The 23,987-nt window shown below is 38.0% G+C and overlaps 1 protein-coding gene across 9 annotated transcripts in view; it reads right to left on the bottom strand.

Annotated features, from left to right (window-relative positions):
* The window catches only part of Nek11 (NIMA related kinase 11), a 307,831-nt gene that overhangs the window by 63,552 nt on the left and 220,292 nt on the right, over nt 1-23,987 (bottom strand). For 7 of the 9 annotated variants that reach the window (XM_005327006.5, XM_040269805.2, XM_078043298.1 and 4 more), the window contains 2 exons: nt 22,587-22,647; nt 672-768 (listed from right to left, as the gene is read on the bottom strand). In XM_005327006.5, coding sequence (XP_005327063.2) covers nt 672-768; nt 22,587-22,647 — 158 coding nt within the window. The remainder of the gene's footprint in view (nt 1-671; nt 769-22,586; nt 22,648-23,987) is intronic. The other 2 variants (XM_040269806.2, XM_040269807.2) reach the window with 1 other exon arrangement.

The following is a 23,987-nucleotide window of genomic DNA, read 5'->3' as shown; positions in this document are numbered from 1 at the left end:
TTCAGCATTTTGGAAGGCAGAACTTGCCAGTGATGAAGTAGGGTATTTAGCAGAAGAAATCTCTAAGCAAAGTGTTGAAAGTCTTGCATGGTTTCTCTTGATTGCTAACAGTTAATTAAGAGAGAATACCAAAGGTGCGGTCAAGCTAATATTTGGTAAGGAGATCTGTGTGGGGACAAGGAAGCCAGGTGCTATTCATAGAGACAATGGAAGGGTGATCCCAAGGCTGCTATCCCATCACAGGCCCAGAGTGCCAGGCCTTGAAGATGGAATGGTGTCAAAGGAGGAGTTGAGGGCATGCATGGGATCTTGGGTCTTACTGCCCAGCACTGCCTCAAGTTTCCGCTCCATGTGTTTGGACACAGTTCCCTTTTGCGCTTCTACCCTTGTGAGGAGCAGCAACAAGGCACCATCGTGGAAGCAGAGAGAGCCAAGCATCACCAAACATGGAAACCTCTGTCACTTTGATCTTGAACTTTCCTGCCTCCAAAACTGTGAGAAGTAAATTTGTGGGTTTTTTTTTTTGTTGTTGTTGTTCATTGTCCAGTATCAAGCATTTTGTCCTAACAGCCAAAAGGGACTAAGACAGCACTGCATGACTCAATCTCACATGCTTGGTCAATTTGTTCTAATGCTGCACTGTGACAGGGATCAGGTAACATGCCACTCACTCCCTCATGTGCTGCATCTTGGTCCTGGCCATCGCACTGTTGAAGATAGCTGGTCCTGGAGACATGTCTGCAGCCATGTTGGTAATGGTCCTTGTGTCTGAAAATCAATCACAGCCCTTATTACTTCATCAGCACTCCTGCAACCTCAAGGCGATGTTCAAGGGCAATCAGAAAACAGAAGCTAATACACCTTTGCCACAGGTAATGCTACATTAATTAGAAATGAATTCAATTATAACATGCACATTAATGAGATTTATTCCAAATGATAAGATTATTTACAGTTTCAATATGCACAAAGAATTGCAGGACCAAGCCTCCTTGGTCGCTAAAATTAAACAGAAAATCATTATTTAAGAGATGAACTTTTTATACTAGAAACCTCAGAGGGAAATGTATTTACAGATAAGCAAACATTCTTGGGGAGCCCTCAGCCATTCTCTTTTAGCAGGTATAGATATTCATTTAAATAACTAGGAACTTTTCTAATAAACTTAGTTTTTCTTTATGATAACCATATACTTGACCATTAGTTTTTTAAAATATTTTTAGTTATAGATGGACATTATTTTTTTTTATGTGATGCTGATGATCAAACCCAGTGCCTCACATGTGCTAGGCAAGTTGCTCTACTATTGAGCTACAATCCCAACCCAGACTATTAGTTTTTTTTTTTTACAATGGAAAGCAGGATGCTGACCAGCAAAGTCATCTGAAGCCTTGAAATCTAGCAGAATGGAGTCAAAGGCCAAAGTTAGGTTGAGAAGATAAGGAGTTGTTTGTTAATGAAAGCTGAGGTGTTATGAAATCTGCTGAGAGGTACAAGTTTTCCTGAGACATCCTAGAGGCCCTCAGAAAATACGTTGGGATTCCAGGGAAAGAAACAGACCACTAACTGAAGCAGCACTGCTTTCCATTAAGAATGGAACCTGAACTGGAGTCCCAGCTACTCAGTGGCTGAGGTAGAAGGATTGCAAGTTGAAGGTCAGCCTTGGAAACGAGTGAGACCCTGGCTCAGTGGTGGATGCGCGCCAGGGTGTAATACTCTAGATTGTCTCCAGTACTGGAAAAGGAAAGAAGGAAGGAAAGGGGGAAAGAGAGAAAAAAGAAAAAAGAGAAATAAAGAGAGAAAGAAACTAAACCTGGCCTGTGAATGAGGGCTTGGTGTAATCCAAAGAGCTCAGCCTAAAATTCAGTCCTTGTGCTCCTGGAGCTGGGGGCAGAGCCCTTCCTGGGCATTCCTTTCCTTAGATCTCCCACAAGGGGCCTCAGACCTCATCAGCAAAAGTCTTGGGGCACAGGGCTCTCACTCACACACCAGGTTTAATTTCTTTCTTTCTCTTTCTCTCTAAATTATATAAATTTATAAATTATATCCATGCAGTGCTACATCAGAGAAGAGACCCATACTGTGAAATTCCTGCTCTTTATTCAATGGATCTCATATAACACTATCTGACTTAAAGACCAACATGGAAGCTAGAGTCAGTCCCCATTTTGTATATTAGTAAAGGATTTTATTCTCTCACATTTTTAAATGTGAAAAATCAAATGCTAATTTCTAATACCTCTTCCTTTTGCATATCCCCTGAAGGGGTGCATTCCACTTTGAATTTCTTGCTTTTACAGATATCATTTAGATGACTATTATGCTGCTTAAACTTTGTAAAAATCCTTGAATCTCCTCAGGCTAAATCCCGAGGCTAGAGCAACAAGTATGACTTTGAATTGGCATGTTACAATTAGTTAACTAAACAACCCATTCTTCTTAGTACATGACAAATTAGGCTTCCATTTTAAAGACTCAAGTCCAAAGACAGATTGATCATCTTTCTCCACACCTGGAGGGAAAACCTGCCTCAGCACTCACTGCCATTGAACAGAAGCATCATTTCAGCTCTCAATTTCCCACTAGTTCTTTCCAGAACAGCAGTTTATCCCCAGGGAAGATCCATGGGGTGGGAGGAAGGCTTAGGGGTTCATTTTGTATTCATGTAGGTTGCTTTCTATAAACATTTTGCCTGGGACCATACCATGTCAAGTAACCCCCATGTATACTCAGAAATCAGCAATGACAAGAAGGAAAGGTAAGCACTGCTCTCCACTCTCGCAGAGAAAGCTGGCACATTCTGAACGCTTATGCAAAATAAAGGTCAAAACAATTTCTAGGAGAGCTGCAGGTTATTTTAAGCTGGCTGCTGTTACCATCATAAGGCTCTCAGCATTGCTAGGAAAGATGCTAAGCATTGAACCCAAGGGTATAGAACAGGGGAAATATAATTTCAAGCAACAGAGTTGGCAAAGCTTGGTGCTCAGAGCATCTCCTTTTTCAGTGTTCCTTACTGGCTAGCTTTTTGACCTCTCCATCTCACCTAATATGAATAGTGATTGTTTTATGTCAGAGAAAAGGACAACACCTTTAACAATGATAAAATAACGTTTTAGGGCTAGGATGGAAGCTATCATCTGGATTGGTCACTAAATCACAAAATGTGATCTATACCATTGCTTCTCAAACTTCAATGTGAATCACCCAGGGATCTTGATAAAAAGCAAATTCTGATTTAGCTCTGGATAGAGCTGGGGATTCTCTATATCTAACAAACCTACAGGTAATACCAGTGTTACTGGTCCTGAGACCACACTGAGTAGCAAATCTCTTAGGCCAGCTACAAAACTTGTGGGATCCAGTGTGAAGTGGCCTTACAGAGCTCCTTGTTCAGAGAGCAAGAGAAAGCTGTTTTCTTTCTTCTGCATCTGTTTACAGACCTCTCATGGTGTTTTGTTTGTTTGTTTGTTGAGTATTTAATGTCCCTCTCCCTCAGGAACTATGAATGCAGACATTTGCAGCACCCTGATTCTTCTCTACCTGTGCTCAAGACCCCTCTGAAGATGGCAGTGGTCACAGGGCTGGGTTTTGGGAGAGGGTGGTAGAGGACCCTTCCCAGGGAGGAGGCTATAAAAGAGACAGCACATCAGTAAGGCCTTAAGACCCTGGCATATGTTCCATTGTACCATCAAATGTCACTCACAAATCATAGATTCAAAGATAAAGTTTCATTAAGCCCCAAGGGTGGGGTCCCTCTTGAACCCAGGATCCTGTGTAACTGAACCAGTCATTTACCCATGAAAGCTTGGTTCCAGAGTTCTGCTTTCTTAAAGATTTTGCTTTAATATAGGTGAATCCTTAATTCCCAAGTTAATTTTTAAAAATTAATTTTACTAATTTTAAGTAAATTCTCATGAATTTGGAAAACAGTATCTATGTGTGAAACATAGACTATTTTAGGTGCACTTGTGATTTCAAGAATTTCCTACAATAACTTCACACACTCTCTCCCACCAAAGATCTAGCCATTATCTATTGACTTTTGCCTGATCTTTGCTTTTGTTCCACCTCCACCTTTTTCTGAAGAACACTGAATCCTGATATGAAGTATTCCTTAAACAGCACTTCTCTTCTTTCCATTTCCAAACCTGAAGAATGTCTACTGACTAACCATCAGACAAAGCTTTTTACGAATGAAAATGATGAGTTTTAAAAAAGTGATGTGTGTAGCTGTGTATGGTGGTGCATGCCTATAATCTCAGTGGTTTAGGAGGTTGATACAGGATGATCCCAAGCAACAGTCCAGCCTGGTGGAACCCTGACTCAAAAAGGGTGGCAGGGGGGGATGCTGGACATGCCCCTGGGTTCAATCCCCAGTTAATAAAGATAGTGTTGTATGTAAACTGACCGTTCTATTCTGCCACTTGTAACTTTCTCCTAATCACTCACTGCACATGCTGGCTGTTCCTCAGAAGGGGAGATGACCCCATTAATACATAGGAGGAATGTCCATTGCCATGCTGTCTGAGTGGAGGAGGGTGTCACTGTGCTCAGATCTCAGACCACTGATTGGCATCAGAACACTTGGGATGCAGAATTCTGAAAAGAAGGTGGTGGAAGGAAAGGTCACATGGAACAATTTGGGCATTTGCTTCCTTTTCCCCATCCCCATTATTCCCTTTCCCAGAACAAGTGGGAACTTGTATGAAAACAGCTATCAACAGATGTCAGAATCACTGGTTCCGCTGGGCTTCCTGTCAGCCAGCTCCACCTTCCCACTTGCCGTTCTGCTTGGGGCCAGGCTTCCTCTGATTCTCCTCCCATGCTCTCTGGTCACTGACTTGGTCTGCTTCCTGCTGTCCTCCCCTTTCCTTGGATTTATCCTCCAATTCTTCACCCACCTTTCTATCCTGTGTTCCTTTGTCTTCCAGACTCAGAAGTATGAGTTTTATTTCAAGCCGTGGATCTATTTCTTGTTTTTTTCAAACTTGATTTCTACACAAATTTACTCTGATTCCTCATTAACAACAACAACAACAACAACAACAACAACAACAAAAAAAACCCCAAACCACCACTAAATCAATAATAATAATGGCTAAACCAGACCCTGGACTAAACATCTTACCTGTATCATCTTTGATAAGGTTCCTATGAAATAGGCACTTTTTTCCATGAGGAAAGTGAGCTATTGAGATATTAAATAAATTGCACAATGTTATGCAACTGGTACATTCCATAGCTAGAACTTGAAACCAAGCCTTGCTTTATTCCATAGTCCTAGATGTTGGCCACCTGCTCTACACTGTCCAGTTGACATCACTCAGTAAATACCCACTCTACATGACCCCTGAGCTGGATGCTAGTTGAATGGCTATTTGCCACATTTTGCATTTTAATACTCTTAGCTATCAATGTCAATATCTCCCTTCACTTCCTTACCCTTTTCAACTAGTTAATAAGCTCTTTGAGCATATTGAGAATGTCCTATTTCTCTTTTAAAAACATTTAAATCCATTTTAAGATTAAAATTCACTGGTGTTAATTACATTGATGTTGTACAATCATTTCTAAAAAGTTTTTCATCATCTCAAATAGAAACTCTTTGACCATTAAATAGTAACACCTCATTTTCTCCATCTTCCTGCCCCTGGTAGTCTCTAAGCTACCTTCTGTCTGTATAGATGTGACTGTTCAAAGTACCTCATATAAGCAGAATCAGACAGTATGTGACCCTTTTTATCTGGTTTATTTCAATTACATGTTATATCATGTATCAGAACTTCCTTTTTATGGGTGAATAATATTCCATTGAATATATATAATACATTTTGTTTATCCATTTAACTGTTGATGAACAACTGGATTGTTTCCATGTTTTGCTATTATGAATAATGACCATTGGCTTACAAATATCTATTTGAGTTCCTGTTTTCTACTTTCATGGTAGAAGTCATACCTAGGAGTCGAATTTCTGAATTACATGGTAATTCTATGTTAATGAGGAACCATCAAATTGTTTTACATCTGCATAATGCCTGCAGCATTTTATATTTCTATCATCTATGTATAAGGATTCTCTATAACCATGATAGCACTACTATTTTCCTTTTTTTATTTGTTTTTAATAGCTATCCTAATGGGTATGAAGTGATATCTCACTGTGGATTTGGTTTTCATTCCCATGATAGCTTCTTAATGTTTAGTTATTGGCTATTTGTGTATCTTCTTTGGAGAAATTCTATTCAATTCTTTTACCTATTTTTAAATTGAGCTAGTTTTCTTTTTCTTTTAATAATCTGGGTATTAAACAGATATATTGTTCAGGTCAGCACAAAGCACATATTTGCATAAATTTATTCCTTAGGCTCATTTTGATGTCATTGTAAATGGAATTATTTTCTTGATTTCTCTCCCCCCAGTACCCCTCTCTTGAAATGGGGTCTCGCTATGTTGGCCAGCTTGTCTTGAACTCCTAGGCTCAGTGATCCTCCAACATTAGCCTCCTGAACAGTTAAGACTGCAAACATGCTGCACAATTTCATTTTAAAAAAATGTTTCCCCATAGTATATAGAAATAAAATTGATTTTTGCATATTTATCTTGTACTCTATAGCCTATTGAGTTCCTTTATTAGTTCTAATAGTTTTTTGATGGTTTTATAAGGAATTTTATATATAAAATCATGTCATCTGCAAAGAGATAATTTAGTTCTTACTTTATAATCTGGATTCCTTTTACTTCTTTTCCTCACCTAGAATATCTAGTACAATGCTCAATAAAAGTGGTAAGAGAAAAAATTCTTATCTCATTCCTTAAAGAAGGGGGAAACATTCATAGACCATTAAGAATTAGCTGTAGGTTTTTTTCATAGATGCCCTTATTCAGTTCTAATCCTAGTTTGTTGCATGTCTTTAATGATAAAAGGTGTTAGATCTTTTCCAAACACCTTTTCTTTATCTATATATAGTTTTCTCCTTTTATTCTGTTAACATGCTGTACAATATCGATGGATTTTCTGGTATTAAGCTACCCTTGCATTCCTGAACAAAGTGTCACTTGGTCAGTAAATTCTTTTTATGTTTCTGGGTTTGCCTTGCTTGTACTTTGTTGAAAGTTTTTACATACATATTTATTTATAATGGATATTGGTGAGTAGCTTTTTCTTTTGTCCAAGCCACTTCCCCCCTATGCCCCTAAACAAGCAGGAAGTAGCCAGATGAAATTCACCACTCTATTTTACCAAAAAGGCTAGAATGTTAGGTTGGTGGCTGCGACTTGGTGGCGACTTAGTGGCAACTTAGAACAAAGCAGCCCACTCCAGAAAAGAACATCAATCAGATGCCAGCGAAAATGCCTGTCAATCAGCCAGATCTCCTGACTAACGCCTGTCAATCAGCAGGACCCCCCTGGCCAATCCTGGAGTTCAGCCAACTCCCCTGACCAACTTCAAGTGGGCAAGGGACCCTAGAAACACCTTTTCCTGTCCCAAGCCCTTCCCTTCCTGCTGTAAGCCCCATAAAAGTCTAGTCCAGTCGAGCTTCCACGCAGTTTCTCCTCAGACCCTTCCCCTGTCCCCTCTGTGGGTCTGATCGAGTTCTGCCCAGGAGTGATATGTCAATAAAGCCTGTTCAGCGGCCCTTTTAAATCTGCCTCCTTTGGCCATTGCCTGTCTCAGCTGATCTGACACTTTCCTATTATGTTTTTGCCTGGGATTGATATTAGAAAATAATACTGCCTTCACAAAATGAGTTGAGAAGTATTTCCTTATTAATATTATTATTATTATTATTTTCTTTCAGATGAGTTTCTGAAGGGTTGGTATTAATTGTTCTTTGAGAATTTGGTAGAATTCACCAGTGAGGATATCTGAGCCTGGGATTTCATTTGTCAGAGGCTTCTAAATTACTACTTTGATTACTACTACCCATGATAGACCTATTCAAATTTTCTATTTCCTTGAGTCAGCTTCAGAAATTTATGTCTTTCTAGAAAGATGCCCATTCATCTAAGTTATCTTATCTGTCGGTATATTGTTCTTAGGATACCCTTATAATTCTTTTTTTTTAAAGTTGGCACTAATGTTCCATTTCTCATTCCTGATTTATTAATTTGGATTTTTTCTCTCCTATTTTCTTCACCAATATAGCTAAAATCTGTTAAATTTTTACAAGGAATCGACTTTTGCTTCTTTCTTGTCTATTATTTTTCTATTCTTTATTTTTTCATTTATTTCCATTCTAGTTTTATTATTTTCTCCCTTCTGCTTGCTGTGGGTTTAATCTGCTCACTTAGTTTAGTTTATAAAGGCATGTATTTTACATGCTCAATGGATGAGAGTCAAAATCAAAGGCAAAGTAAATAGTAGTTATATCCTTAATCCATAAAAACCATAATACTAGGCAAGGCATGGGGAATAGCAAGTAGTATAGTAAGGGTCTCTGGAAAAAGCACTAGCCTTTAGGGACCACAGTTACTATTCTGGTTCTACTCTCAACAGCTCTTCGGTCCTGGGGCTGCTTCCCTGGCCTCAGTTTCCTTGTTTTGTATTTAAGAGATTTCATTAAGCTGAGAGCCTTCCCTCAATTCTAACCTTCTATGAACAGGCAAAGAGTGTACTAGGGAAGACAATACCTACACATAAAGATAAAGAGCAATCAAAAGGACCAAAAACTAAGATGCAAATGGCTGGGACCAACAATAAATGTCACAATAAATGCCTGTGACATTAGGCAAAATCACCCTACAGTCTCTTTTCCCGCCTGTAAAATATAGAACGACAAGGATTATAACACTTGACATTACCCCATGGAGATGTTTTGACAATGAGATGAAAACAAAATGATATGAAGCGGCATTAGCATTTAGAAGCTGTGTTTTTTAACAATGCAAAGCATAGCTCATAATAATAATATTCTCAGGATTCCTCCTACTTCTAGCATCTCTCACCAGCAGAGCTATTTTCCCCACAGAAGTAACAACTTGATGATTTTGACATTTTGCCAGGAGAGAGAGAGAGAGAGAGAGAGAGAGAGAGAGAGAGAGAGAGAGAGAGAGATCCTTCCCTCATTTCTTCCAAAATTTCCTTCTGAAATTGCTCTTTACTCATTTTAGTTGCTGGACAAATGACCTTGATCATAAAGCAAAAACCTGTGTTTGACCTCCTTGCTAAACATCCTGCATGTGGGTAATAAAGAGCTGATCTAGAGACTGCAGCGGAGGATATTTTGCCAAACAAGATCTCACTTAAGCACCTGGGACATTGCTTACTCAGGAATCTTTACAGCTACTGCCCTTGGTACACTGGTCATTTAGAATGCTTCCCTTCTAATCTCTGTTAACTCTCCCTTTCTCACATTTTCCTCAGGCATACTCAAGAAATAGTTGCTTGATAGACACCACTCTTCCCAAATGATAGCCGAGGCATGGTCTCATGGCCCACGTTTCTTCTCTGACTCCTCAGAATGAAATATGATAGAAGATTTACCTAGACCAGGGGTCAACAAACTTTTTCTCTGAAGGAATGGGTAGTAAATATTTCAGACTTCAGACCATATAATCTCAGTTGCAACAACTCCACTCCATTGTTAAGAGCATGAAAACAATCATAGGAAATAAGTAAAGAAATGAGCACAGTTATATTACAGTGTAACTTTATTTACAAAAACAGGAAGTGAGCTGTTTGGCTGTAGTTGGCTGATTCTTGGCCCCAGTGAGGGGGAATCATCATGAGTCCAAGCTGAGGACAACCACAGAACTATTCAAGTCAAATTCTTTCACTTTACGGATGGGGAGGTCAAGGTCAAGAGAAGCTGTCTGTCTTACCTAAGTTGGCAGAGCTAGAAGAGGAAGGGGCAGAGCCAGGACTAGAGCCATGCCCTTTTGAATGCCCCACAATGAAGTAAACATTTTCATGCACTGATTTTGAAAAATCAGATCATCAGACAAATCCCTCCCCCAAAAGGTTGTACTTTGGGGGAATCATTGTATCTGCCATCCTATTTCTCCACCTCTTCAGATGACAGCCCTACAGTGTATTATGGGTAGGGCTATGAATTAGTGGGGTGTTGTAAAAACTGTTCTATTCTGCCAAGAGGAATATCTACCTTTGTGAAGATTTTTCCTTGAGCTTTTCTGTGATGAGAGTGAACATTAGGATGGCAACAAGATTATCTAAAAATCTTCAAAGAAAGCTGATCCCTATCTTCACTATGTTATCTCAATGCCTCAAGGTTGGAGATGCACAATTCAGAGACCTCTGAGGGAAGGACTTGCCACCCAGCTTCTAAGAGTGATGTAAACAGCAAGCCTATGGAGGTGGCCTCTTCAGGAATTGCCTCAGCAGCAGAAAGCTTCCTCACCCAAAGCTGTGTCCTTCCAGATGGCCTACCCTTATGACTGATCATGGCAGAGGTAGAAAGACTGACCATTTTGGTCTATGCAGACAACTCTGATGGTCCCGAATTCCCCATGGGTTTGGTTAGGGTTTGTCAGGCCTGTATCACTGCTCAGCTTCTCTCTCTACTCCATTCTGCACTTCTGTCACCGGTGGTCAATCCTAAGGGCACATCCTGCCCACTCAATTTTGTGTTAAAGACTGCTTCCTGAAGAACCCGATCCAGAAAACATGGCTCCTGGGGCTAGAGAGGGAAAAGCTGGGGTATGAAGATGATTGTCTTTGTTCCTTTATGAGTATTTGGTAAGAGCACTAATAAAAATGATGATGTGCCCATTCCTATCACCCCATGCCCATCCCCAGCTCTTTCAGAGAACTGTGTTTATTGTCACAGGGCAGAAGCCCCACATAAAGAAGTTGTCATCAACCCAGTAGCAGCAGCAGCTGTATCAAAGCCAAGCGACACCAGGAGTCTAGAGAAGAAAGGCCAATAGGAGGAAGTAGAAGAGAACAACTTCAAGGGATTTCCACTTAGAAGGGAACTAAGGCATATTAGCATGGGTATGTGAGCGGCTTAGAAGACCTGGATATGAGTCCTGACTCTGAGATTTTTGTTCAATAAGTTATGCAACTATGACTCAGTTTCCTTATTAATACAAAGTACTCTACTTTCTAGGGCTCTAGTAAAAATTAAATGCAATCACATATATAAAGATACATCATTGTTAGCAAATGCCCAAGTCAAATTTCACTGCCTCCCTCATCCCCAGGGCACCCACCACAGTACTTTGCATAGGGCATCTTCTTCTTTTTAATTTTGAGGATCACTGTCCTAACCCATTCCAACTGTTTGTTTGCTTATCTATCTATCTATCTATCTATCTATCTATCTATCTATCTATCTATTTAATGTGGTGCTGAGGATCAAACCCAGTCCCTCACATGTGCAAGGCAGCGCTCTACCACTGAGTTACAGCCCCAACCCTTACACAGGGCATGTTCTTAATGAATAAATAGCACCCACTGTCTATGCCAACACTAAATACTTGGAAGAAAGTGGGTCAATTTGGAAAGGTAAATTGTCTGTCATCTCATAGGGCAGAAAATAAATACTAGAAGATAGGAAATTTTAAAAATTGTCTGTTTTTTTACATGATTTCTCACTACAAATATTCAGCTTAATTTTATAGATTAAAAATGACAATAGTTTAGGGATCTGAAAACTTTCAAATCCATTTAAATAAGCCAGAAGATGACTCCCTAAGAATAGCACCTATCAATTAAAAAAAAAAAAAGAAAGAAAGAAAAGGAAGTGTCGGTTTTGGACTGATAATGTAGCAATTAAATGTGGATGCAGGTGAAGAAGAGATTTGTGGAAGCCAGATCCTAACATTTTCATTTGTCCTTCCCTGAAGAGACAGAAGCCTGTGTTTTGGAAACCTAATTATTCTAGGCTTCCAATGTGGAAAATCTTAGCTTTATAAACAAAATCTGCTTTTCTGTAGCAGTAAGTTGGGCTGGATTCCAGATTGACTAAAATACTTAAGAATATCAGTACTTCCTTCTCTTCAGTTGAAAATAATCACATAAGTTGTCCATGTTCACTGCAGACAAATTAGAAAGCACAGAAAAAGAAACCCATTCAGAGAAAATCATCAATTCTTTGGTATTTCCAATTGTGTGTGCATGTGGTAAGTAACAATCCACTACAGTTTTGCATACTTCATTATTCATTAGTTTATAACAACTTTATACCAATGAATATGTAGCTACACCATCATTTTATTTATTTTTGTGGTGCTGGGACTTGAACCCAGGGCCTCATGCATACTAGATAAGTGCTGTACCACTGAGCCACAAACCCAGTCACTACACTATCATTTTAAAATAAAATGTATAAAACATTTTTATTTTAGAAGATGTATAACCTCCATAACTCAGCATTTATTCTGATACCAATTTTTCACTATTATAAATAACACTGCCATCAGCATCCCTGTAGTTATCTTTATACACAATTCTGTTTCTTTCTTTCTTTTTTTAGATAGAGGTGTAATGAACAAATCTTATTGTTTTTTTAAGATAAATTCCTAGATGTAGATTTGTTGAGTCAAAGCACTTTATTCTTTTAAGTTAACATAACCTAAATATTGAAAGAAAACTTTTTCCTAGGTTGTAAATAACACTCTCTTCAATAGTGTCATAAATATTAAAAATGGAATGTGAAGCACTTTTATTGAAAATTTGGTTCAATGTATCAACATTTATTAAAAAAATGAGCACTCTTTAAAGTCTTAGCTTGTGGTGAGAGCACTTCCTTTTCTGTTTTTCTATCCTGGTGGTTCTCAAAGATAGTTTCTGGACCAGCAGCACCAGGACTAGTTAAAATGCAGATTCTTGGGCTCTACCCCAAGCCTACTGAATCAGAACCTCTGGGAATAGTGTCCACCCATTCCATCTGCCTCATTCATCTGGGTATTCATTGTGAGCTTTCTGGAGTTCTAATTGTTTGATCTAAAGATGTTAACACTCCCTATTAATTTGCAAGTTCCTTGAAAAGAAAAACTACATCTGGTGTTCCTTTGTGTACCCTACAGTGGTCCTGGGCTAGAAAATGACTGACATATGCTTCATGAATAAGTGATCTGCAGGCAAATGTAGCCTTATTTGAACTTCTAACTTTTCACATAAATAACTTAATAGTACTTTAAAATAGACAAAAATTCCTTTACAGACCTAACCAGAAGTAGCTTCAAGAAGCAATTGGTTTGGTGTCTATTTACTGCCAGAAAGAATAGCTTAATATTCTCTCTGCACAACAGGCAGTTTCTAAAGTTTAATGCTCAGGTTAATTTGCTCACATTGTACAGCCCACTGGCAAGCATCATGCCCAGGGTGACGAGATGATGCTCCCTATGCTGTAGGCAGTCAGATACCCTCAGAAGCATCACTGAACTGCTTCTGGGGTGAGTGGATGACAGGGATCTGCATTCCTACCACTTCTCCTAAGCTGGTGTGGAACTCCAGCCTCAGCTGAGCATCTAGCAAGGCAGATCCAGGGCTAAGTTTTTTGGTTCTTCGAGCAGGCATTTCACACAGTCCACCACCAGCTGCCACTGAAGTGGCCTCTTTCCAGGTGAGAATACAGAACAGGTTTTCATCAATGTCAGTCTTGACAATTGTCTATGAAGCACATGCTCCCTCTAGAGTCAGCAGCACAGAAGATAAATTTTAAAAAGAATTATCTTGCATCATCTCCTCCTTAGCTTCTGTGAAAACCAAAAGAGATGCTTCCATAAGATACTTCAAGGGCCATATCTACTGTTTCCAGTTATTTTTAAGTTCTATTTTTACAATAATCCTTATATAGAAGATATTCATTATTTTTAGAATCACTTCTCCCCTAACCATGGCTTAAGAAAGGTCTTATTTATTTGAAAAAAAATAAAAGAATCAAAATTAACTACTTAGATATTCATGACATATTCACAAGTGGGATGATACTGCAAATAACACAAAATAAAAGCACTTACCATTCCCAGGCAAAAGCTGCCTGTTCCTTCTACTGTGAGGACTCCATTCTTATCCCCTCAAGATCAAATTTACTGTGAGGAATTGTCTTGATGCTATCTGCTTCTTGAAGTTTCCTTCATGACTTCTAATCCCCCCATTAAAATTCTCTCCCCCTTTTCTGAATACTTACTCTTGTCTACTTATAGTTATTTAGGCCCTTGTTTAAGTTCCACTATGAAATCAAAGGTCCTCAAGGGCACGACCCAAGTCTAACATTACCTTTGTAACCCCAATATAATGAGCAGCACTCCCTCTACAAAGTTCAGTAACTCAATGAAACCATAAAATAGAAGTAATAAATAAATGTAGGATTAATGATTAGCGAGTTTCTCTTTTAGATATAAATTTTATTATGGTAGTTTTTACCCTAGATAATAGTAATACCCAGGACATTCTTTGCTAAGAGTGTACTAATAAGAAAGATTAATAATATGGTTGTAGGGGGTTATTTATGACTTCTTTCCCTGCCCCCACCACACATCTATCAAATGAAGGTGTCTGGTTAAGGTAGCAGACATGTAGCAGGTTCTCTGTAAATTACCAGTAAATCTAAATCTGTTCATTCTTTCAAGTTTGAAAGTTGTAGAAGCTTAAATCAATCTCTCTCTCTCTCTCCCCCCCCCTCTCTTTTGGTGTGTGGGGGACTGCTACTTGGGATTGAACTCAGGAGCACTCAACCACTGAGCCACATCACCAGCCCTATTTTGTATTTTGTTTAGAGACAGAGTCTCATTGAGTTGCTTAGTGCATCGCTTTTGCTGAGGCTGGCTTTGAACCACAATCCTCCTGCCTCAGCCTCCCGAGTAGCTGGGATTTCAGGCATGCACCACCCTGCCCAGTTGGAGGCTTAGATTTCTAAGAGACATAAACAAAAGAGATAATGGCCAACACAGTGTGCCTCCACATCAAAATGATCCAAATGCTTTATGATCCAAAGTATCCCTCCTTTCCTAGGGTTTCAATGTGTGAGTAACCACAAATAAGACACTGTGTTGAAATCTCTCCAATTAGGAGGAATTGTTTTCTGTTAAGATGAAAAACACAATAGTGCAAGGTTAGGTGGCTGTCAGTCTTCCCTACATTTAATGACTTAAAGTCTGATGGGCTTAAGCAAAATAAGTTTCTAAGAGAATCAGAAGCCCTGATGCCTTCTCTAGTCTGTATCAGTCATATCACTTAGTAGACATTAATTATTACCAAAGTTAATGGAAGAGTTCCAGGCAAAAATTTTCAAAAACCCAAATTGATCAGATACATCAACACAGTAAAGGAATTTTAATGAACAGAGAGGTTTTGGAACATCTGTGAAATTCTAATTACTTTTTGTTCAACATCCAGTTTGAATGTATAAAGTCTTTTATAAATACAGTTTACCAAGGTCATTTATCATTCTGCTGCTGACTACTCTTTAGACCTACAGCTAATTTCCCAAAAATGTAAGAATGTTAAACTTCACATGTTGCCTTGGCTCACAATGTGGTTACTAGGAAATATGAAGATAGAATTTTCCTTTCTACAAAATTCAATGAAAATGCAGGCAGAGGTCATCCATCTTTCTTATTGAATGGTGATGGGTCTAAATAGTTACTATAGTGATATTTGATCTGCTGTGTAATTTTAGCCCTTTAGCTCTCCATCTCACGTCATTCCTTTTAAAGCAGTGTCCTTATTGTTTATTAAAGTTGAGCTTTTCTGATCTTGCTGAAAAGCCAGTGGTATCCTTACTCTCAGGATAATGTTCAGACTCCTAACCTGGCACATGAGGTTCTCCATGGTCTTGGCATTATATACCTGGGTTTGCCAATCTCTTCCTCAGTAAGAAGTTCCTTGAATACACTCAGTTGTTTCACCCTGCTTGATTCTTTCTAGAGAACACTACTCCTTCCTGACCACTTGGCATCTTTACATTTATCTTTCCATTAATTCATTAAATAGTTATTGAAAAACTACGCTGTGTCATGCTGTGTATTAGACTCAGAGAACAGTATAGTGAACTTGACCTTGACCTGCCCTCCAAGATGCAGGGATTACAAACCCTCCTCTCTGCAGCCTACCTGGGCCTTGCCCCACAGTGGATGTGCCCTCACTCTGCTGATGCACACCACCTCCCTTGCTCACTCTGTGTGCTGTGCATGTCACAGTGTCCTAGGATTATCTGCCTTCCTGTCTGGGAATTCATTAAGACAGGGGTCTTGTTTCTTTCATCACTCTGTGGCATCTGGCTTATTATAAAAATAAGCTTTGTAAACCATTTATAGGGTAAGGAGGTGAAAGGAAATATAGCTTACACATTGCAGCTATAAAAATTATGTTTAAAAGTATTTACCCTCACTAAAATGGCCTCTGTCTACATTCTTAGCTATCTATCCATCCCCTATTTCTGGTCTTTCCAGTTCCCTTTTAAATGTTCTCCTTCTTCCCTCTCCTAATTTTGCCTAGAATCACTTAATATCTGGTTTATAACTAGTCTTGCTCCCCTGAGAAATTTTGAAGGTAATTTGGGGCTTTATAAAATACCTCTATTTTAGACAACAATTTGTCCTCCATGTATAAAAAAAAATACCCAGTTAGTGCTCCTTGGTATTGTTACAAAGATTTGCAATTTTATCCTGGGCTCCACTCCATGGACGACACTATGTTTCAAATGGATCTCAACATCCAATACCTCATGCAATGCCTCAAACCTGCCAGGCCTTCCTAGATGTCTGACCTGAGTTCTGAGAAGGAGGCAGAAACACAATACAGGGGCCAATGATGTCCTGTACACGGGCCAGATAGTCCAGTATATACTGACAGGACCACAAAGAGGAAAAAAATCTAAAAATAAGCTATTTAATTTTCATAATTTTCATATATAGATAAGATGTCTAGAATTTTAAGAAATCAAAATGTTTATTTTATACTTTAGTATTTTTTTGTTACATATTGGGAAGGGTATGCATGATAATAACTTGGGGCCTTAATATACTTCAAAAGCCATGATTTTTTAAAGTGATTTCTGGACCTGAAACAGCAGCATCACATGAGAAATTGCCAGAAATATAAATTCTTGGTTATACACCAGACCTGTGTTTTAAGCTTCTAAACGATTCTGATATGTGCTCAAGTTGTGGGAACCACTGAACCAATCTGACCTGGATACTACAGAGGAAACAATACATTGAAGTTGGAATGCAAAAGGACACTTTCTAATGCACAGGTCACTCACCTGTGATAAAGGAAGGAAAAATATACTGTCTCTGTTTGAAGTAAAAATAAAACTAGATATGAGGTCTGGAATGGGGTCAAACCACTGCACTAACATTTTTTAGGGCTGCAAGGTTAAAACACTTTTGCTCATTACAAATCACAAGAAAGGATATCTCTACTATTCTTTCCTTTCTTGTTGAGAATTAGGAGAAGCTCTTGAGAAGTTTGTGGAAGATACTTAACATCTTAATGTGCTCTATGGGCAACAGCATATTTCTTATTTATTTATTTATTTATTTTTTTTAGTTATACATGACGGTAGAATCTATTTTGATTTTTTTATAAAAGCATAAAGTATACCTTATTCTAATTAGGATCCCAGTCTTGTGGATGTATATGATGGTGAGATTCACTGTGGTGTATTCCAACTGGATATTTCTGAAATGTATAATCTGATGCTGAACACAGGTAAAGTATGAGTAAAGCCATCTCATTTCACAGAGGTTTAATTTTTAAGTGACAAAGATTAAACTCTGATATATTTAAGTTTAAATTGTCCCTTGGATCTTGTTAACATTCTTACATATATTAATGACCACAATGATTAATAAACTCTATTATTGTAATGTGTGAGTCTCCTAAAACCATAGTTAGAGCAAAGCAACTACCTCAGCAATCCTAAACTCTCATCCCCTATAAGACCACAACAGATTGTCTTCATGGTTACTATGTAAAGGCAAAAAAGTGCTTGGCACCCTAAGAGTAGCAAATGTCTCCTCAGTAATGAGGATCATTCTGTGAGTTCCCTCCTCAGACAGGTATTTCAAAAGCATGTGCTCCCATCATCTCAAAGTCATCATCAAAGGACCCCCTCATTTTGAGCAGTAGCATTAGTTAGAATCTACCACCCAACAGCACAAAACAAATGTCATCATAAGAGGTCATCACAGTCAAAAGAAGTAGTAGAGGGGTTAAGGGGCTTCCTGTCTTGTCCGGTTTTAGAAAACAAGCACTTTAGCAGTTTACACAAAGTCGATACTAAAATGTCCTATAAATCATGCCAATTGATTCTAGGACGCAAGAAGAACATGGACATCCCAAACTGAAAAACATTCAGCTTCAATAATTTTTTTTCAGAATCTTGCAACTGGACAATCTGGAAAGAAGCTATTTTAACTTCAAGGTACATGTAATTTTTTTTGTTTTACAATCTAAGTCTTATTAATTTAAAAATTTAGGTTTATTATAATCTTCTCAATAATCAAGGTATCCAAAACTCCTAATCCAGCTTTGATAAGAGATTAATAAAGTAATGGAAAAACAATATTGGGCTATTTGCTTTTCAGTGCTCTTTGATAATGATGATGATGATGATGATGATGATGATGATGATGATTTTAACTGTATAATTGAGTGAGTCTCCATCTAAAAATAATATAAAAAGGCCTGGGGATGTAGTTCAGCAGTACAGCACTTACCAAGCATGAGAGGCCCTGGATTCAATCCCAATACTGGGGGGAGGTGGAAGATAGCAGCACTCTTATGTTTACACCAATATTCATTTTTAAAAGTTGATTTATAGTCTAAGAATTCACATATATGGTAATTTTTAAAGCCAAAGCTAACAATTTGATAATAAAAAAAGCAGTTCCCTGCTTCACTTTCAAGTTCCATTCTCCAAAGTCAACTATATTTAACTTTTTAACTATTCTTGTATTTACCTTTGTTTTTCCATATTACATTTATACAACTATTTTTATTTTACATTTTGTATAACATATGAACATACTACTGATGTTTGGAGAATTTGAAGTGTATGTGTGTGTGTGTGTATACATGTGTGTGTATGTGTGTATGTGAATGGTATTGGGGATTAAACCCAGGGTCTCAAGCATGCTAGCCAAATGCTTTACCACAGAGCTATATCTCTAACTCTTTTCATTTTATTTTGGGACAGGGACTCACTAAATCACCCAGGCTAGCCTCAAAATTGGAATTATCTTGCCTCAGCCTCCTGAGTAGCTGGGATTACAGCTTGTGCCACTGAACCCAGTGGGAATTTGATTTTGTTCTTTTTCCTCCCTGCCTCTGTTATCAGGTGCTCTCTATCTCCCTGCTTCTCTCTCTCTCTCTCTCTCTCTCTCTCTCTCTCTCTCTCTCTCTCTCTCTTCTCTCCCTCTCCCCCTCTCCCTCTCCCTCTCCCTCTCCCTCTCTCATATCTTTCCTACATCCATTGTTCCAATATAGGTAGAATACAATTTTAAATAATTCAATATTTAAATTACTATGACTGTAAACATTGTACACAGACAAGCCCTTAGTGCATGCAGATTAAATTTTATTTCTAACTTTTTGTTTTTTCTGTACTTAATAATTGCCTTGAAGTTTTTACATTGCTTACTTTTCTGATTATTTCTTCCTAATTCATCTCTAACTCTCCAAATAAACTGAAATCTTCTCTCATTATAGTCAAATCCAGTGAGTTATCCTTTAGATCCATTCCTCCTCAGGAAAATTCCATTCAGTTTACAGCCTTCTGACCCATTTCAATCAGAACAGATTTTTCTGCAGGCCTGTTGTCCAGCTGTCACCTGGGGACCTTCCTTTACTCCCATTGTGGGAATCCTGTTAATCTCTTAAACTTCATGTCTAATTCTTTGTTGATTTACTCCTATTTTTTGTTGGAGCATAATTTCTAGAAACATTACAGGAAAAGCATGGAAAGTATATATCTGAAACCTCATTTGTTGAGACTGCATGCCTGAAAAATGTCTTTATTCTTCTCTCACATTTGATTGTTGGTTTGGATATGTAAAAAAATTCTAGGTTAAACCTTAGAAAACAAATCTTTAGTAAAGATAAGACCCCATCCTTTTTCCTGATACTTTATAAATGATCTGTTTTATTGTCTCTAGACATTTTTCTTATTCCTTTGATTAATTTCTTCTTTTTCTGTTATTTCCAGGATTTTCTATTAATTAGATGCTGAACCACCTAGATTTATCTTTTTTTTAAATTTATTTAATTCTGGAAATTCTCAACTTCATCTCCCAAACTTTGACAGAACTTTCTTATTTTGCCATTAAAATTATAATTTCAAGAGCTCTTTCTTATTTTCTGTATATTCCTTTTTGTTTGCTTGTTTCTTTGATGTAATATCTCCTCAGATTTTTTAAAAAATTAATTGTTTTGAAAAATTTCCCCTACATTGTTTGTTTCCTGAGTATTTTATATATTTTTGTTTTGACTTCCATCTTGTTAGATTTCCTCAGCTATCAGCTGCAAATTGGCTATAGGTTTACATCTAAGTATGAAACATAAAAAAAACTCAAAACAATTTAAGCTCTTTCTGTGGATCCAGTGATCATCAACTGGTAGGGCTTATTCCTACCATTTTTGGGGAGAATGTCATAGCCTGTAGGATTCTTAGACAGGTCCTCTTAGAGAGATACCTTCTGAAGGGGTCTGTGCTGTCCTGAAAGTATTTCAGAAGACAAGCAGGAGTGGTGGCTAGGCATTTCCTCATCCACCATGCAGATTTTCACTGTATCCCTTTTTCACATCACATTGGCCTGCTCTTTGGTGTCCCTGGTGTCCCTATGTCCAGCACCTCTCTCATTGAATCTCCCCAAATCAAACCTTGTGTCTTCTGCCTTGACTGTGGAGAGGAACTCCCTGGGAGTGCAGTGCAGGGAAAGGGACCTGGGATCTCTTGATACTTATGCACACTGTCATCGATGCTCCTGTTTTCATCTTCACCCACGTCTTGCCTTCAGCAGTAACAGGGGCTTCCAAATTCTGAGCCTTTCCAAGATCCTGAGGGTTCAGTTGGCTTGCTTCTCCTAGTCCTCCTCCTGCCCTCTCTTCCCTCCCATACACATCTTAGGCACTTGGCTTTCAGATTTGTTTTCTAAATCGGTTACCACTCACCCATCTGTTTTTCCTCGTCTGAAATTCACCAACAGCTTTCTTCTATTCCTTTTTTTTCCTGTAGGTTTATATCAGCAGCTTTATTTCTTTACTGTCACTTTAGTGGGACTCCAGGCAGAGATAAATGTATATTTTGTGTCTAATGCTCATTTCTACAAAATCATACAGTTTGGAAGGGAATTTGGATATCACTTACCCAATCACAGGTTATTTAACTTTTTTTAGTGGAATCTATCTTTTTCAAAACACAATTTTATGTAGAAATTCAATTTATAAAATAAATAAGATTGAAACTATCTTGGATGCTGATAAAGGAAGACAGTTTGTATCTAATTGCTTCCAAAAACATTTTAAAATACTTTTGAAGGGCCTTTTATACACCAGATATAATGAGTCTGGAAAAACAGAGACAAGCAGTAAAAACACAGCTTCTGTCCTCATGCTGCTCAGTATATTTCCCACTGCCCAATCTTGGAGGTCCCAAGGAGCTGCCTACTTTGCAAATTACTGATCTAATCTCAGATGCAAAGAGGGGAAGTGACTTGGTCAAAGGAAATCCTTCCTATCCTTCTAGGCTATCTTAAGAGTTAAATTTACTTAATAAGTATCACTAATATGCAATTAAACCATCACAGGGTGATGGTCAGGAGAGAAAGATCAAAGAACTATGTTTTGACTGTGGCTTTCCACATGGAGATGTGGCCTGAGTTAGAAAGAGGTTATGTTGTACATAAAGCTCCTAATAAATAGTGGTGAACATTTGCTCACATGAAAGCTTCATTGTTCATCTTTAATCCTTCCATTCCCTTTGAAGAGAATGCTTCTGGTTACATAATTAAAATTCCTAAAATAAAAACTCATAATCAAATTTAAAAGAAAAGTTCATACTCCTTTCATCTAGGGCCTTTAAGAATACTCTGTCTGAAAATATATTGTCTAGTGCAAAAAGTTATCACAGTTGTACGTTTTGGATTAAAAAAAAAAAGACACTAAGAAATAGGGTTTTATCCTTGAAGCACAGCAACCTCATTTATCGAGACTAACAATGCTAAAGAAATTTTGGTTTTGTTTTTCAGACCAAATCTCTTCCAATAACTGACTGACCTTGAGAATGATGGTCCTTTCAGCTTGACTGAATGCAATCTGCTTCTATAAAACAAGCTAGGTAGGGTGATTCCTGTGCCGGGATTGTAAACCTGTTATTACATACTGTCCGGCTACCATTTGATCATAAGGAACTACCAACTTTCAATTATTTCATCCTTGGAGACTAAAGTTCATTTATAGTATAATAATAATAATAATAAGCAATTCTTCTTTGAGTTTCCTGACTTCTTAGCCAGACACTCAGCCTCTATTGGCCTCAGTTTCTTCATCTGTAAAATGAAGAGATTGGGCAAAGTACCTATAAGATTCCTTCTAAACATTCTAACTTTTGGATATTCCATCAGAATCAATAAGTAACACTATCATTTGGAATCTGAAGAAACTTACTCACCTTGAGAGGTGCAACCCAGGACATTTTCCAAACACCTGGCTAATGCTTCAATATCACTGTCCTGTCAAAATGAGAGAAAGATTCATTTTGTAAGGTAGAAGAATATTTAATGACATTTAGACATAGTCTTGGTATATTTAGGTAAAACTAAACAAAACACACATACAAAAATATGGCTGCAAAATTAGTTCACAAGATAATCTTTGTGTATGTGGAGTTGGGATCAAACCCAGTGCTATATGCATATTTACATCTCTTTCCATATTAATCTCTAGAATTAATACTCTCTCTGATAGGAAGAATATACACTAAAACTATTAATAGTGGTTTTGACCAAAAGGTGAGTTTGTGAGTGATCTGTATTTCTCCTTGGAGGGCTGCCTTTTCCAAATTTTCTATAATAAACAAATATTATTTTTAATCTGTAAAATAATAAATGTTATTAGAATTTAAAAAGGTTTTATTCTATCAATAATTGACTCAGGATAGCAGGAATCTAGTGAAGATTTTTTTTCTGGAGATACCATTTCTTAGGAAATTTGTGGCCTTCAGGAAGCCATAAATCTAAGAATTATAATCTTAATTTACCTTAACCATCAATAAGAGCCAGATACACCCATGAGGCCTGGGGTAATACCAGAACTGTATTTGATAACAAATATTGACTTCAAGACAAAATAAATATCTATCCTCCACCCAGCAGGCTGGAAATAATCCAAAATAACATCCTAATGATCTGAGAAAACAGAACCTCTAAATTATTTTCAGGTTTGTCGTTATGCTGAGGAAAATTATCACTTATGGATCACCTGCTCCATTCTGAATCAAACAACATGATTCACATTGCAGCAGTTGTCTGTGGATTTTAGAAAAATGTACAGCAGTGTAATGGACTGTTCCAAAATGTTATATAAGTGTGCTAGATTTCATTTCATAACATCTGGCGGGGTTTGAGCCGCTATTTTCTTTGCATGTGGTAAAGCCCAGCATCATTTCAAGCTCAGAATATACAGAAAAAGCAATGACAAGGAAGGTACACCTGGGCAGTGCTGGCCAATGAGGCCAAACCACCAAAGACCCTTGGTGCCTAGCCCAGGAACTGGAAGACAGGTGCCTCATGAACAGGAGGAGGGCAGAGCCTCATGAACTAAGCACTTCTCTAAAGGCTCTGCCTCCTATTGGTGATTATACTATGAATGTGAGGGGATGCAAACATGCAGAGCATGACAGGGTTGAATCCTATGACAGTTAAGGAGTCTTCTAGCTTTAAAACTCTGTTTTCTGGCTAAAGAGATACATGGACTGTGAGGGTAACAGATTGCCCATATATGGCTAAGGCAACCCCTCCCATCCTTGTGATCCTATGCCATTCTTCACATCTAATGATGAGTCTTTTCCCCT

Source organism: Ictidomys tridecemlineatus, chromosome 3, assembly GCF_052094955.1.
Source record: "Ictidomys tridecemlineatus isolate mIctTri1 chromosome 3, mIctTri1.hap1, whole genome shotgun sequence".
In the NCBI taxonomy this organism is placed as follows: domain Eukaryota; kingdom Metazoa; phylum Chordata; class Mammalia; order Rodentia; family Sciuridae; genus Ictidomys; species Ictidomys tridecemlineatus.
The sequence above is the reverse complement of the archived record's forward strand: the minus strand, read 5'-3'. Positions and strand labels throughout refer to the sequence as shown.